This window comes from Antennarius striatus, chromosome 21, assembly GCF_040054535.1.
Source record: "Antennarius striatus isolate MH-2024 chromosome 21, ASM4005453v1, whole genome shotgun sequence".
NCBI classification, from domain to species: Eukaryota; Metazoa; Chordata; class Actinopteri; order Lophiiformes; family Antennariidae; genus Antennarius; species Antennarius striatus.
Window position 1 is genome coordinate 7,978,421 of NC_090796.1, and position 17,288 is coordinate 7,995,708.

Genomic DNA, 17,288 nt, shown 5'->3' on the forward strand with positions numbered 1-17,288 from the left:
TCTAAGAAATTACACCTAAAATTCTGGAGAAGTTCTTATTGTGAAGTAGAACTAAAAGTGAAAAACAGGCCTTTGTCATTCTTTTTGCCACGCTGCCAGACAGGAAGTGTTGCAAGAGGCTAGTGACGGCCTGATGACCGAAAGCAGAGGATGGTCCTGAGGCTTTTGTACATCGTGTCATGTGGCAGCCTTACAACCATGAGATCATTTCATGTCAGTGGAATCACAGCAGTTTGCCATTTGAAAAAAAAAACCCACCGTAAAAAGGAAATAATTCAATTGGGATGTTCTATTCAGGCTTTTATTTTAACAAACATAAAAATCAATAAGAAAACAGTGTTAACAAATTTTTTTTTACAAGTTCAGAGCAGCTCTCAACAGGAGTTTTAAAATTACAAGTTTTTATTATCCGTCTGCTGTACTTCATTCACTGAGACACAGAACCAAGTGAAACGACGTCTAAACCCCCTCCTTCATAAAGCAGAGATGGCTTTGGCAGCTACTCTCCTACCCAGCGGCAGCGTCAGGTCAGTGATGGCCAGCACGACTCTTGGTTTAGCCAGAGCAGGAAGTTTGACCAGCTCAGAAACCTGCATTAAAAAACAAAACAAAATAACCACCTTTTTGATATATAAACAATGACAAGAAAATTAAAAAGGGAAAGTTTGAATGCTGATCTGGTTTGAAGGGCATGATTTGAGTAAACACCGCTTAATTTCTTCACAAGACACTGGGCAGTCTCTTGGTGACAGGTTCTTATAAACTCATACTCCTGTCGAGTCTCATTTTACCACCATGTCTTATCACTGTTTACAAATTTACTCAGTCCTGGACATTATTTCGTAATAACCTGAAAGAAAAAGGAAAATCTGAAGCATTTCAACATCTGATGCAACACTCACTTCTTTCCTTACCTACCCGACCCACTCTTCCAGTTTATTCCCCTCCCACCTCATAACTCACCATTGTAAAGGGCATGAACTGCAGGATGCTTCCACGGCTCCCCTGCTCCAGGCACTCAACACACTCCTCCATGAAACTCTGCACAAACTGGGTGTGAGGTCCCGCCATCTTGGAGCCCACGATGGATGAGATGAGGAGGAAAAGGTTGGCTAGAATAGGAGAACAGTTGTGACTCTCACAGTTTGCATTCGTATATTTGTTCATAACTAGATACTGAAAATTCTTTTGAAAAATCAAGAATCTTTATCCCTTTATTAATTCATTCAGCTGTGGTCAAAGGGTTCATTTTCACAGAGTAGTGCTGTTGAGCTCTGGTGATGAACAAATGAAGGACAATTCATATTCTTTAAACTGCAGACAAACTGAGACAAACAGAGTTCTCACCCAGGACTCGGTTGAGAGGGTCCCTCATGTTGACGGTGTGGAGCTGGGAGGCAGAGAGGGAGCTGCTCATGGACCGGTCGCCTGTCAAACAACAACGCCATGAACAACAAAAGTGGCTATGTTTGCATTTTACTTGCAAAAATATGAGAATGTCAACAAAAGTATTTTTTTGCATTTTAAGTTTTTATAGATTTAAGTGCAAAAACTCAGTTCAAATTTAGAAAGTACAATTACTATGGCTTAAAAAACTTTTTTCCAAGGTCATGTGACACCCTGTTGTGGGAATTTCTAAATGCAGTGTTCAAGTCAGAACCTGTTATTGTGTAAGACAATGAATGCATGATGCTTATTAACTATTTAATATGAAGACCATTTAACTTGAAGCATCTTGCTATAACAGACATAATCACAAGTGTGAACAGACCGACCTGGACTGGAAAGGGTTACAGGATCGTCGTCATTGGAGCTGAGGAGACGCATGAGTTTAGAGGGTTGAGTGTCATCCAAAGGGAACAGGCTGTTGTAGTCCTGTGACCAAAAAGACACATCAGACTACAGAATAATTCAAATTAGTCCATCTGAAAGTCATGCTGAACATTTTCATGAAACAACATGCAACACAAACACTGTGCATGTTCCCGCTTCACCTCGATATCCTCTCGTTGCCGTTTGCGCTGCCGGGCTGAATATGAGCCTTTGTGGTGAGAGGAGAAAGAGCTGAGCGCACACCACACACACAACCTGGGGAGTGACGGTGACAATTAACACCAGGCCCCAAACTACCAAGAATACTCAACAACATCATCATCAAAATGAACCGTCTTTTTACTTGGCAAGTGCTTTTCCGGGGGGGTCTGCCAGGCTGTGCCAGTGGGCGGAGTCTGTTAAAAGGTCAGGCAGTATGGTACCAAGGAGGGTGAGGGTGATCTGCTGAGTGTCCAGACAGAAGATGCTGTAGAGTAACTCCACTACCCGATTGGCCCATTCCTGTCGAGTCTCTTTCAGCAATTCCTGGGAAAAGAAACAATGACCCTTCAAACAGGAAGCTCTAATAATAACCCAGAATTACATAGAACTAAATATGCACAACAGATGGGAGGGGGGGCCCAAAGAGACCAATACAGCCTGAATGTAATTTACGGGAATCAATCGTATGTTCACCAGCAGGCAGCGTCATCTGAACAGAAAGGTTACCGTCCACGATTCTAAATGCAGCAGAGCTAAAAATATCAGATGATTCACTGGTTAGTCAACAGGGGGAAAATTATTTGGCTTTTAACCAATTTTGACCACAACTTAATAAGTTTGTTTCATTGTATTTCAAGCAGTCACAAACTGTTCCAGGCACTGCTATGTGAGACTGCTGTTGCTTCTCTACTTCCTCTCCGTCGTCCTACCTTGACCAAATTTTTGGTGAACCAAAAGACGCCTCCCATGTTGAGAAGGCTCTCGAACAGATGCAGCGCCTTGCTGTCCACCCAGCCTTTGCGCAGCACCGTCTGGAACTGCCTGCTGAGGGCCATGTGGATGGGATCTTTGGCCGGCAGCAGGTTGCGGTAGGGGATGGGCTCCTGCCCCTCCACTGGAGGGCGCAGGGTCGCGGCCGTTTGTTGGAAGACATCGGCACACATGTGCTCCATGATGGAACTCATGATGATGACGCTGGTGAGAGCGTGGGGCAGAGGGAGGACATTGTTAACCCCCTCAGAGAACGAGATTGTTAGAGCCCAATCATGAGTATGTAACTTTAGTACCGTTCATTGTAAAACTGCAGCGTGTTCTCGGCATAAAGGGGAGTCACGAGCTGCCGGATCATAGTCTGGGGCTTCTCTCTCTCGTCCCTCCCCAGCATCCTGACATGGGCCACCAGCCAGGCAACTGCACAGATTGCCATACTGCACACTTTCCCTTTGATGTTGTCAGTGATTTTCTATGCTCGGAAAAAAAGACGACTGAATTGAGAAAAGGGGAAGGATATGGTTTACAGACAAGGAGAGAGGACTGTGACACATTAAATGACGAGGACACTTCAATGAAACACACGGAAAAAAAAAAAAGAAGAAGTCACCGCCATCTATCTGCACTTTGGAACGTCATTGCTATTGCAAATTCTGACTTCCGTCACTTTCCTGTGTCAACTTTTTCCAGTAGTAAGGTGAAAGCATGCAATGTTTAGGGAGATTACTGTGTTGTTGGAGAATATGAGACATTAACTTATAACTCAGCATAATATTTTCCAGTCATAGGAAGAGAAGGAAATGGAAAATGATAACTGGACATACCTGAACCGCTTCTACAGAGAGAACACCATTTTCCCATGCATTAAGAACTTCCAAGATGGCCGCTGGAGTGCTGAGGCAGATTTCATGCCATTTTACCTGACTGTTACGACAAACAAAATTCAGAGGAAGTTTACTATTTAGAACGCTGCTGGGAAAGTGAAAGTTGAAATGAAAATAAAACTAAAAGTAGTCAGCAAGTCATCAGGTGGGGAAGAATCTTTTTAAACGTCATATAAGGACTGAATTCAGTCTCACTCAACACATGGTACAAATTACCAAAAACATGATTATTTCCTAGCTCACATAAGTGAACAGGATGAACAATATACACGCAGTGATGATATGCTTAAGTGTCAATAACAAAGTTTATGTAAGAAATTAAAACTTCCCCTTTTGGTCCTTCTCCTTTAGTTAATAGTACATGAATGTGGTTTACTCAAACTATTTTCTGTTAAATAGCAGCATCTAGTGATGGGAGATCTCAGGAGTAAGTTTTCTTGACAATGAATTACATTCAGATTTTTTTTGTCACAACTACTTGTTTTGGGAACCTTCATTCCTTATGCTTACTTTGAAAATTTGAAAAAAGGTAAACTATTGAAAAGGTTTTCTTTGTGAAAATAGAAGGGTTTGAGCACGAAAAAAGAAATCAGTGTGAACTTACACCAGCTTCATCTCTGAGGAGTTATTCAGCAGGCTGACCAGGCTCTCCACCTTCCCAGGCTCTGGTCTAAAGCAATGGTGGTCCGGATTCAGAGTCTTGCCATCCTCAGGCATACATGTCTGCAACCACGTCTCAAAGAAGGGCGTTTCCCCTGAAGGGCTGGGGTCAGACAGGATCACCTAAGAAGGACAGGCCACGGATTTTATCGATGAGCAATATTCAGTTCTGTAAACAGAGAGGAGCCTGATCTGATGCAAAGTTAACAAGGAACAATGATGCTGAATCTACACTTCAGCATCATTCTATGTTTCTGAACATGCTTGACTCATCATGAACTAACCTCAGAGCCATATGTCTGTACCACATGGCAGAGCATGAGGAAAGATATGTCAAAGAGCAGGGCCCGAATTGATGCAGACTTGGCTGAGGGAGAGAAGGGGAAAGTCCTTAGTTTTAGTTTTTCACTCAAAACGTAAGGACAGCGAGGGAATAAATTCCCAAATAGGAACATGCCAGTCTTGTTTTTGAACTCACATCCTTCACCGCTGATGTGCTTGGGAAACTCATTCAGTCTGAAGCAAACATAAAAAAAATTATAAGATATTAAAAAATGTTATAGAAACCAAATTCCAAGACTTGAGACTCCAACTGGGTTAAAACAGAAGCCTTAACAATCTGCTGACCTTTAAAACATGCTTGTGAATTAAGATGCAGGTTGTTACATGAATCAGGATTCCAGTGAAAGGTCAGGGTTTGTCTCAACTTGAAACGTTTTGCTTTTACTCACTTGATAAACTTCCGTGCAAAGGATTTGAGTTTCCCCGTTGCTGCTGCTGCTGCCAAGAGCAGATCCAAACTCTTTCCAGACAACATGTGTCCCAGGACGCCCAAAAGGCCATCAGGTGATTTGGAGTGATCTGCATCGACCGTCTGATGAATGTGAGAGGAAATGTCATGGATGTACATTTAATTTAATTATGATCTTTGCTTATTATTTGCTTATTTATTTTGTTTGTTATTGTTTTTTGTCTGTTTTTTGTTTTGTTTTTCCTTGCCTTGCCTGAAATAAATGAAAAAATGAAATGAATGAATGAAATGAATCCTTTCACAAAACTGATTTGATTTGAGAACCATACTGGAATACGTATCTGTATTAATTCTTATGTTTCTTATGAACTATATTTCATTGTTAAACTTTGGTCTGGAAGCTACTTCCTGATTTCTTGAGTTAGTATGTGTATGTGCTGCACTCTGCAAGAGCTTTGTAGTTGACACTTTGCCCAACTTTTCTTCCTAAGTATGTAGCTTTGCAACTGCACCCATTCTGAGCACTGCTGCAGACCAAACCAGCATCAGCGGATTGAGAACACCCTGTACAGTTCAGATGAGGTTATAATACCTTGAGAATATTAGTGACAGTGGGCTCTGCTCTCAGGATTAGACCTGGGTTGGGCTGGATGTTAGCATTTTCTGCTGTTTTTAGCTTCGGGGCAAACTCCCTGTCCTCGGTCCTGAATCAAATTTGCAAGGGGGGAGGGAAGGTAGGGAAAGAGGGGGGGAAGGAAGAAACAGGGTGGAGCAATACGGGAATACGGTGTACTGTGTGAATGTGGTGAACGAAACAGGTTACATCTTAAAATGTGTTCATTGTGAGACGGGAGCCTGTACCGTTTGGAAGTGAGGCAGGCTGTATTCGACTCTGACAGCAGGCCAAGCTTGTGACACTCCTGAAGGAGCATTCCGAGGCAGTCACAACTATACAAAGAAGACAATAATGTTAGATAACATGGCGTTTAACGGGAATAGAGCTGGCCTTCTTCATAAGAATATCTTTATTAAAGACTTTAAAGGTTTGTCTAGTAAGATTTCAGATAGGTGTCAGGTGTCTTATGTAACAGAAGAGTCTCTGCTAGAATGAAGGGCAAATTTTATAAGACAGTGGTGAGGCCAACCACGATGTATGGATTAGACAGTGGTGGGGCTGGTCATGATGGACAGAGTAGTGACAGTACCGTTGAAAAAAAAGACAGGAAGCTGAGCTAAACGTTCAGGAAATGAAGATGTTTAGGTTCTCTCTAGGAATGACTAGGTTGGACGCGATCAGAAATGAGTTTATCAGAGCAACAACCAAGGTGACAAAGTTAAAGTGAGCACACTTCTATGGTCTGGACACATTGAGAGAAGAGATGGTGAGTATATTGTGACGGAGGTACCAGGAAAAAGGAAGACCAAATAGAAGGTGGATGTAGTGAGGAAGACATGAGGGCATTTGGTGATAGAGAGTAGGATGCAGAAGGACGACACGCTGTGGCGACCCCTACTGGGGAAAGCCTAAAGGATAAGAATAAAAAGGATTAGTAGGATTTGAGACTTACTTGCATCTCTGATCTGCTTTGTCCAGCAGAGGAGTGAGTTTGAGTAGGTATTGAAATGCAATATTCACATCCTCCATGAAGTCCTGGAAAATATATTTTCCATGATTAATGGTCATTGTTTTTATTCCAGGGCTGCTCATGATAGTGGGACAATGTGATATCCCATGAATAAAGTCGTTACCTGCCCTTTGTCACCATGAGGATACTTCTTTAACCGTAGCAGAACTTGTGGGATCTAGCATGAAGAAACAACAGAATTAGTAAGTGTAGTGAAATGAAATGTTATCAGCAAGTTGTGATACACTGAAGCCAGTCAGTTTCAGAGGGAATGTTAACTCTCAGTCCAACCTAAACAGAAAGAGAAGATAAAAGCAGCTCATAAGCAGACAGAAGGAACAGCCCTTGTCTTGGAAACAGATCTTACTTTCAGGAATGTGAAGGCAGTCCATTTGAGTTCCTCTGTGCCCTCTGGTGACTCAATGAGGCCAGTGAAGCAGGCCTTCCAGATCTCCAGGACAAAAAGAGAAGCTGGAATTCGCTGAGGGGGACAAAAAACATTCAGAATATTGCTGCAAAAAAAAAAAAACGAAATCCAAAAATCTACTGACATTCAACTTCATGTTTGGTCAGAGTAACATTCTTCAGTAGTAATCATGTTTTAATGCAGGCTTAACATTGCATTTCTCTTTGAAGACATATTCACCTGCATTCTCTTGATCATTATCAGCTGCTCCACCAGTGGCTGTATTTCCCCTGTCAGATTCATGGTCCCTTCCAGCATGATGAAGGCATGGACTGATGGGAAAGAGGCGTGTTGAAGAGGGTCACACTGCACAGACAGCATCGAGGGAATACTGAGGAAAGAGTCAAGAGTTAGCAAAAGGAAGCGTGAAGATCAAAACTGCATCAAGACGGAGTTGTTTCAGGCACAAGTTACATAGTTCTGTATATTCACAAATGAAGGATTGAGTTGAAATACTTTATTTACCCTTTAACTAGTGATACACTCTCCTCTAGCTTATTTCTCAGTGTCTGATTAGATACACTGCCAAGGGCATCTGTCACTTTCACCACTGACTGCTCCACATTACTCCAGGATCCTGTGGAGGAACAGAGGCAGAAAAATGTAAGATGTCTGGCTCATCACAAAATCTCAACTTAACTTCAGAATTGTTGCTCCACCATAAAGAGCAAGAACAGTAAAATTTGAGTTTACAGGCAAAAAAAATATTGTATTTGCCCTCGTGTATTTTGTTCAATCGTGCACGCTCACAAACAAAAACAATCGATGCACCTTGATCCTCCAGCCGAGCAATGTGGACCAGAGCTCTGTTCTTGCTGCTGTCCATTAAATTATGAAGCCGCTCCTGGCACGCCCTCAGACTGGCCTCTGTGCTGGCTGATGAACCCAGTTCTCTCAGCCTCTCGCAGTACCAGGCACAGCCCTGAAGCAGCCACACAACCACTCCCAGCAGAGCCCGACACAGCCCAATGCATTCCTCTGCTTTCCCATAACAGCTGCAAAATCACAGATAATGCAGCAAAGACTGGAAAGACATGGCTTTTCTAAACTCAAACCCATTTCTCCAGGAAACAATAATGAAGGCAAGCAATATATAAAAACTAACAAAGTGTGACTTGACATACTCTTGCAACCCTTTTTGCTGACTAAGAGTTACGCATATATTTACTGATGGTTAACATGAATATCAGTAAACACAAATGCCACAAAATTATGCAGTGGGTTATATGGTTGGTCTTAAATTAGAGATTGTTATTCATTAATACAAGAACTACACAGGTAATGCTTTTATCTTAAAAAAAAAAGATTCATATGGTAAAAATCTATTGCTAATACAGTGACAAAACTGTCATGAATAAGTTAACAAACCTGAGACGATGACAAAACATGTCCATTATTTCCAAGAGCGACTTGACACACAGCTCACGGGAAAAATCATCAAACTATCGGAAAACAAACATAATAATAGTAAACTGCTTATATTTCATTGTGAAATGCATAATATCCTAATTTTAACAAGCATTACTTACCCTGCTTATGGCAGTAAGAACACTGGAATACGACACCATCTACGATAGAAGATAGAAGTTCACAAATGAACATCAAACCGGTGGATGAACTGTTCCATGACAGCATGACCACTGCTTTTTCTCTCACCTGGGAATTTATTGCATATTTTAGGTAGGACAAAATAAGTGGGTTTGGAGAGGGACCAATCATCGCCTGCTCCATCAGGGCTTCTGAAAAGCATTTACAGTCAGAACACTACTAAGAACCAAACGACGTTTAATTCTTGTTGTGACTGGAAAACTTGACCACATCTCCTCTAACCTGCCAGGTTGAGGTAGTCCCATGTTGCCCCCTTTGGGAAGTTTTTCTTGATGTTTATTGCCCACTGGTAGTCACTCCAACGTTCTTTCCAAGCCTGCAGGATGGCTTGCTTTAAATTAACTACCTTCATCCTGGTCAAAAATAAACATACAAACAACATCGTGAAAATACATGATTGAAATCCACTGAGCTCATCTTTAGCTACGTTTTTAATAATTGTTGTGGCTAGCTGACGTTAGCCATTAGCACCATTCATTAAATTGATTCAGTAATTTCAGATATAATTATCTTACTGGGTGCAAAAACACACACATGTCACTGACGTTAACGAGACAAACACCAGTCAATCTCTGTTGCTTTGACCTTTGACGCATACCTTGACATTTTCAGTTTTTCAAAAGCATAGCGGGACGTTTCTGCTTCTCCTCCTGCTTCTTCTTCTGCTTTTGCTTCTTCTTCTTCTTCTTCTTCAGATGTATCAAACCGTCGTTGCTGGATCGTTATCGCCCCCTATTGTCAAAACAAAATATTTCGTTTTAAAATCTATTATTTTAGTTTATTTAAACTTAAAAACATGCTATAAAATAAATTAGAGTACATTTTAAAACGTATGTCTCTCATTCCGAGCTAAGGCCGGTGAGTAATGACATAATTCATTCATTCATTCATTCATTCCAGTATTTTCCTTTAGTTTCAGCGCTCACATGTTTCGCAAGTCGTTTGTTGCAATGCCCCTCCATAATACTGGAAAATGCTATTTTTGCGCACAAACCGTAAGGGTTGAATGAAATATGTTGACATCTCGGTATTCTTCCAGTGAAAAGATTAAGACGGAAAATGATTCGTTCAGACCTCCGTACGAACATTGTTGAGAAAAATTTTGTTTATGAGAGAATTAGCGCAGAACGTTGAAATTTCCTGAGTAATCAGGTCAATTCTAAGGATTCTGAGATTATTATATCTATAGTTGGGGTTTTTTAAAGGCTCTTTTCTCAATGTAATCCAGCTCAGTTCCACACATGCCACATCCGATGTTGTGAATTCGACTGGGAAGATTACTTTGACTGCATTATCACGTCAAAATGAAATTTGACGTAATTCTGAACACGGTATAACTCAGTAATGACGCAATAACATCACAAGATGTCGCACTCTACACTGTGTGCACAATAGTTCATCGTGTATACTAGGTGTTACAAATAAGACAAACCAATTAAAAGACTAAAAAAAACAACCCCAAATAAACTTATCATCGTGCCTGGCAGGAGACCAGATGATTTAACCATCATTCTAAGTTGGACATCTTTTGTTTTGAACACATTTTACCATAATACACAACTGAAACAATTATAATTCAAATGTCAATTGTACAGAAACAAAACACAGAATTACCACAATTTGTAGGAATGGTTTTAAGTTAGCTGGTATAATACTGAAAAATATTAAATATAAATATATCATGTTTCACATTTTTATATATCTTAAAAATAGAAAATAATTGGCTACAGCCATGAAATGGTCATTGTGTCTGAGTTTGTTCACTGTCTGTATGTTGTTTGGATATAGTTAGCAGAATAGCTCCAAAGGTTTTTAACAGATTTCAATGTATTTTTTCATTGGGTGGATCTGGTGGGGATGAAGTGTTGAGATTCAGAGTCACATCTCGATCCCGACCACCTCAGGAGTACTCCATGTAGTTGTCCCGCTTATCTCTACAAAACAACTGATTTCATCAAAGTTGGATGGGTCAGTCATCAGGCTGGGAATTCAGAAGCAGATCTTGATCACTGGGTGGATCCAGGAATTAGGATTAACTTTATATGTTTTCAACACAATCCTGAGGTGATTTCATTGTGCTGTTTGGCCTATTGTAGCCTACGATGGCCTGATGATGCCAAAACGATTGCCTGTCAGCACTACTGATCTATATTGTAAAGGTTATTATATCTATTATTAATGCCATATTATATCAGACATTGATAAAATGACTGATAGCATTCAGCTTTTACACTGCAGTATTCTGGGAGGTGAATAACCATTATCTTCAACAAACATAATAATTGAGAAAATTTAGAAATCCATTCATCAAAAAAAATGAAAAAATAATAATATAAAATCTTATTGTTTGGTTAAAGCTGATGAGTTATTTCAGAATTTAAAAAAAAAATAACTTAATTCCATTTAAATTAGATAATTTTTCCCAATTATCCTTTCCAGAGCAATCAATGACATGCTTTGTCGTCTCATATTAGCACCCCATTCAACTGTGTGATTCATCATCTCACTGTAATTTCATCTTTCTTGTGGGTTCATTTCTTTTCAACAGGGGTTTTTTTTTGTCCGTAACGTCACATCTCAGAATTAGAGAGATGAAAGTATTTGTGTGAAAAACATCTAAGATCTCAACAACTTCTAAGCAGTTGACAGTAAAATCTAATGCAAAGTTTGGAGTTGGTATCGTAACTAAGTTTTTCTAATTGTCTCCTTTGCAGGCTTTCGATCTCTCCTTCGTCATGTTAAAAGGGATTTTGTTCTCCATATCAAAAACCGGGTTAGCTACCCCTGTCAGAGAAGGCCCTGTATTGAATCTGTGATAACAAAGACCCTCATTCTGCCTGACACCGGAGATGTTTTCCTGGCCAGAGCAGCGTCTTTGTCTTGGGACAGAGCGATGCCAGCCAGTAAGACATGATCTATGTGTCCTGGCATGGTCTTGGTAGGGTTGGGATAGAAGGGCGACGAAGGTGTGTGACGTGTGTGTGTGTGTGTGTGTGTGTGTGTGTGGTTGGGGTTATTTGGGGAGACAGATCCTATCCCTGTTACCCCTGTTCAGCCCTGTTACTGAGAGCAGCATTGTGAAAGGTGCTGACAGGTATGAGGTTTAACCCGGTCTAAGTCTGGTCTAATGGAGGAACACACCCACTTTAGCTTTCCACAGTCACTCTTCTCAACATTGCATGATTTCAAAGATATCAGCCGTAGCTCATGACATTAAAATAGGACATTAGCATTTAGAAAGTGTAATCAAAACTCCTCTTCAAATGACCTTTGAGTGAAGATTTGTACTCATCTTTACAGCCCGAGGGCACCATCCACAAGATGTTGTATTGGGTTTTATTTTGAAAGAGATACTCATGAAAAGTAACTTGACATCACATACTGTACCCATGAACTCCTTTACAATGGACCGAGAAACAGCTGCTTCCTTAAACCCTCAGCAAATATCACCAAAGCTTTAATGTTTGCATTTCTAATGTGTTTGGAACAAATTTCCATTGGATCCTTTCAGAAAAACTGATGGCATCCACCTGTAAAGTAAATAGAAGTGATATCTCAAGGGTAGAGCTGCACATAGGTGACACCAGGGATTTTCTACTTTTATACAGGACATAAGTTAACTGTCTTGCTTTCCTTCAAAAACAGAGGGACTGCAGGCCCACATAGGTCATTTGTAAGGGTTGAGAGGCAGGAAATGAGAGCGCACCCCTCCACATGTCCCCTCTGGTTGTCCTTTCATGTTACTCTATGTATCAGGACAGACTTGAGGCACATATTGTAATGGAGAGAAGACAGGGCACATAATGTGTTACCATGTTTAATGCTGCACACCCCTCTCTCAGATCGGAGTGCCTGTGAGGAACAGCTGATGATAAAAAGAATACAGATGAACATTTGTTTGGGAAATCAAATATTTAGGTTTAAAAGATTTATGCATCCAGGCTTTGGTGACAAAACAAACCCGAACCCAAAGTGAACAAACATTGGCAGACAGCAATGCATGCTGGAAAGCATCAAATAAAGCATATTCTATTGGCACGGGGGTGAGTAACATGTGGTTTTCCCTGTAAAACTATGGCTATATTCTCATTATGAGCCTCATTGATAGTTTATATTGACCTGTGTTTAACTCTAATGTGGATACAACAGGCCCTCACGTATCGATTCAGTTTCGTTATGTCACCAAATACAACAACAAAAACAACATATCTGTATTCAAAGTGAAACGGAGGCACTAGTGGTGAATGTCTGCATGACATGTTCTCCGGAAAATTGCAAACACTTGGTCAGCTGTTCACAGATTGTAAACAGCTGACGATCTGCATTGTTGTTCTTACCCCTCCTCTCTACTCATTCCATTTTGCTGCACTGTCAACTCTGGTTAATAACAACAGAACACAATACATGTGCAAGTTTACACGGATTCCTGATCTGATTTTGAATCTGATCTAGAACCACACGTGCAAATCACTCAAATCCGCTTTAGAAAGATATATTTGTTGTAAGTTAAATGCTTAAAATTTGTTTGTTCATCCTTGCAATATGAATGAACCATTATACCTAATTTAAATAACTTTATTGGCTGTGTTTGAACATACAAAATCTACTAACGAATTCATTTTTAATGTAAAGAAACTGTTTTTTAATCTCCTTGTCTAATTTGACCCCTCTTCCTCTCTCTGCTCGGACACATTTCTCTCCTGTGACATCACACACATTTAGTTCCCAGAGTTCTCACCAGCCAGTGGAACCTGTCCGAACATCAAGTTGTCGGGTCTTGTGGAACATTTTCAGATGCGTCTTTTGTCGTTTGCTGGTCATAAGCATGAGGCTGAGACACATGTGGTGACAGCTTTTGATAGACAAGAGTTGATGGTGTCATTTTCACAGCCAGCATTTGGAATGTCATTCCAAGAAAAGCACATTTGTTACTAATAACCTTCTATTTAAGTGTCACAGTAAATCATATCACTGCTGAACGCAACCATCATTCATTTGATTCTTTATGCCAGTACTTCTCCTATGGTCCAATTCTCGTCTTTTAAAAATGTCACAATATTTATTTAATATCGTAGCACACTGTTACACTAGCGCCTGGTGACAGGCTGTTATCCCCACTCAAACAATGCCTAAAAAAATATTTTATTCACATTTACAGTCTTCTGGTGTTTATTTGTGCCATGTTGACAGCCGTCGGATGACAGCAGTGGGTTCTTGGCTTATCGCACAAGGCGACGAGCGTGGGCAGTCGGACAGGGCTTGTGTGTCGTCTCATTTAACAACAGGCTACATAAAACATATCTCAGTCATTGGTAAAGTCTCATTACACTTAAAGACCTCAGACAGATCAATTTCTGCTTTCGACCAGTCAATGCTTCAAGACAACTCATCTGTGGTCAAGTGTCTCATCATTTCCTTTATAGTACCATCTAAAGGCAGAATCTGGATGGAAAACGATTAAAACAATGACAGCATGAACGTCAGACCTGCTGCATGAATTGATTGATTCTATCACAGGAACTGACAGAAAGTACTTTCAGTGATTTTAGCCAAAGAGCCACATGAGACCTGACACCGAGGAGCTTTATTTAGCCTCTTCAACACAACTTCTCCTCAGTTCAGGCCGAGTTACAGGGAGTTTGTTCCAGAATTAATTATAATTAGCTTGGCCAGCTAGTCTGGATGGCTGCAGTCTGTGGGTGGTGTAATGCTTTTTGTTTTAAATTGTTGAAGCACACGTGTGAGTCCAGACCCCAGCTGGCTCCATCTACCGTTCGCTGGGAGTCACAGAGGGGACATTCCCGAGGGATCTTGGGTGTCGACTGGCTATTGCGTAATTTATTCAAAATATCACGATGACATGGAAATGAAAAACATATTTGTCTGTCTACGCGTCTGTCTCTTCCTGTATATATTACAAAATTAAACAACTAACACCTGCAGGAGACATTTTTGTACAGATGGACACGTGTATTCCCGCAAAGAAATAAGAATATCCTGGGAGACTGCCGGTTCAGAGTTATTTAGCTCATTCTCAGTGGGTATACATCCCATCTGTAAGGCATAGAATTGGATTTCCATTGCAACCATTTCACTTGCAAAACAGTCAGATTATTTTTAAGTCCAGCACCTCTTGGCTTTGATTCTGATGATTACAGCACAATAGACATCACAGCCATCAAAAATTGGTTCCCTTTCAGAGTGAATCAAATTCTCTGACAGTGATGAATAATCTGTAATACTTTAACAAATCAGACTCATTAACACTCATTAACATTGTCCACCTCTAATCCTAAACTTCACTTCCACTCTGTGTGAATCCAAGCCACACAAAGCCTCCGCTTCCCAGGCCATGTTGCATAATCAAATGCTCTCAGCATGGCCTCTGTGATACAGGCCTGAGATCCGGCACCTTAGCTCAGCAAAACCAGAGGCCAGCATGTTAATCCTACATCTGTCATTCACTGTGGGCGATTTATTCACCCCAAACTGAAACCTGACTCACAAAAAACTGGTGCACAGATCCAATACAAAGAGATCAGGCAGGATGATTGACAGCAGCCAAAATATTAATTAATTGTGCTACAATTGATTTCTTTAAAACATTTTTATAAAGGCTTTAGAAAAGGAAGAAAAGCAATACTTTTGATGACTCAGTTCCATCTTCAGTCATATGAAAGAAGTTGTTTTTTTACACCAGGATGACAGCAGAGCAGAAGTCATAATTCAACTAAATTTGTGGAACAAATACCCTTTTATTTCAAATTGCATGATCTAAAGCATCTTTAAGAACATCATTCTAATCCCAAATTATATTATGCTTGAAAATCAGGTGACCTAATCAACACAGATTGGCCAATGAATAACGGTAGGATATTGAAGGCAAATGTTGGTTTGTGTTTCCGTGAAAGGAAATCATACTATAAAATCCACATACGAAACATCAAAACTAGACAAAAAGTTGATTTTCAAAGCAAAATATCCTACTTAGAACATTTAGTGGGCACAATCATTTACCAAACATATAAAAAAACTCTTTTTACAAATGTGATTAAAAGAATCAAATATCAGCTGATGTCGCTCAGTCACTGGTATTATTTTTAACCTGAAACACCCTCCACTGGTTCACTGCACACTTCACAGTGGCATGTTTAGTGTGACACTTAACTGCAGTCATTTTTCACAGCAAGGAGTGTAGAATTATCTTATAAAAACACAGGCATGTTGAAATTTCTAACAACGGCTGCCTGTAACCTCTCATGGAGTGACTGTCTGAGACCAAATGAGCTGAATATAATCCCTCCATGTATTTGTCTAAAGGAAAACCTGTGTTTTTCCTGCCATCACAGGACAAAATATGTATGGAAAAAAAGGGGTCATTGTAAAATCCAACCTAAAAAAAGGCTTTCCTTGGTTCTGAGGTGGTAGCAGAAGTAACACTGGCCTCTCGCATTGATCTGAGGACAGCTGTGGGCTTGTTGCCTGGATTAGCTGTGCCAAAAGCCTCCAGGCCCAGCTGATTGTTTGTGTGTCACAGTGATTAATTGATGAGCCTTCTTGAATAATTGGCCCAAGACCAGGAAGTCATCTGACTTTGGTGACACGAATCTTGATCTGCCTTCTTAAAGCAGCCCTCATGGTGATGTATTACCTCTGCTACCACTTAATCCATTCATGAGGCTGGAGGATGTTGGTATTGGACTTTACATGTCAGTACAGTTGAGCCTGTGATGGGCAGGGTTCAACAAAAGAATAAAGAAAACATGTTTATAACAGTTAATTTTTAATTGAACAGTTTAAATAACTTGAATTAAAACCAGAAGCCCAGTGGACATTGCTGCAGTACATAGGAAGACTTCTACAGAGGTCAAAGGTTTTTCCAACCATCCCTTTAAGAGAAATATCATGAGCATCTGTGCGGAAATGAAACAACAGAAATTAAATGATTGAGACAATCACACGCTTGCCTCATAATAGTGATTTCATCGTAGTACTGAAAGTATTTATTGTTGTATTCTATCAAAAGGAACTTTGTATAAAAATAAGCAGGTTTATTCAACCTGCCTGCTCTCTATTGTTATTCTTCTAACCTTACTATGAGTTTCCACTATAAACTTTTATAAGTCACTAAAATTCTTTTGTATATTTCATTTTGAAGGGCTCATTTTGTGGGCAACAACAAAGTTAAGACAAACAAAAATAAAATCCTTCAGTCAAATGATTGAGCTATGCATCTCAGTGACTTGGCATGGAAGATGCTGGCCTGTCACTTTTTTTAAACCACTGAAATTTAAGTACAGTAGTAGTAGCAATAGGTACAGAACCGTCACACATCAGTGTATAGAACCTTCCCAGAAGGCAATGAGCATAATATATTTTTAAGGGTTGGGAAAAGACCACTTATTAACTAAAAAAAAAAAGTTTTACTACATCCTTCAGTTTTCTATAAAAGCAACATGTCACTATGAAATATCATAAAGTCAAGCATA

The 17,288-nt window shown here is 40.1% G+C and overlaps 1 protein-coding gene across 2 annotated transcripts; it reads right to left on the reverse strand.

Moving 5' to 3' along the window:
• Nucleotides 1-285: 285 nt before the first annotated feature.
• med24 (mediator complex subunit 24) lies at nucleotides 286-9,465 on the reverse strand. 2 transcript variants are annotated; one of them, XM_068305245.1, is made up of 26 exons: nucleotides 9,398-9,465; nucleotides 9,022-9,152; nucleotides 8,848-8,930; nucleotides 8,721-8,759; nucleotides 8,560-8,633; nucleotides 7,963-8,186; nucleotides 7,657-7,768; nucleotides 7,372-7,522; nucleotides 7,093-7,206; nucleotides 6,850-6,903; nucleotides 6,669-6,751; nucleotides 5,962-6,048; nucleotides 5,693-5,792; nucleotides 5,081-5,223; nucleotides 4,828-4,865; nucleotides 4,634-4,716; nucleotides 4,294-4,472; nucleotides 3,630-3,729; nucleotides 3,102-3,277; nucleotides 2,745-3,009; nucleotides 2,177-2,358; nucleotides 1,995-2,088; nucleotides 1,776-1,875; nucleotides 1,348-1,428; nucleotides 964-1,112; nucleotides 286-590 (listed from the first exon to the last, which is right to left on the reverse strand). In XM_068305245.1, the coding sequence occupies exons 1-26, from the start codon at nucleotides 9,403-9,405 to the stop codon at nucleotides 474-476; spliced, it is 2,967 nt and encodes a 988-aa protein (XP_068161346.1). In that variant the 5' UTR covers nucleotides 9,406-9,465; the 3' UTR covers nucleotides 286-473. The 2 variants fall into 2 exon arrangements, with proteins under 2 accessions (XP_068161346.1, XP_068161345.1); XM_068305244.1 differs by having other exon boundaries at nucleotides 5,693-5,804.
• Between the last annotated feature and the right edge of the window lie 7,823 nt (nucleotides 9,466-17,288).

What these genes read in the sequence shown, in the direction of transcription:
- med24 (XM_068305244.1), bottom strand. An exon ending in TCCTCAGAGATGAAGCTGGT is followed by an intron (nt 3,730 to 4,293) that starts GTAAGTTCACAC and finishes TTGTCGTAACAG; the next exon opens with TCAGGTAAAATGGCATGAAA. An exon ending in TCTCTGTAGAAGCGGTTCAG is followed by an intron (nt 3,278 to 3,629) that starts GTATGTCCAGTT and finishes TTCCGAGCATAG; the next exon opens with AAAATCACTGACAACATCAA.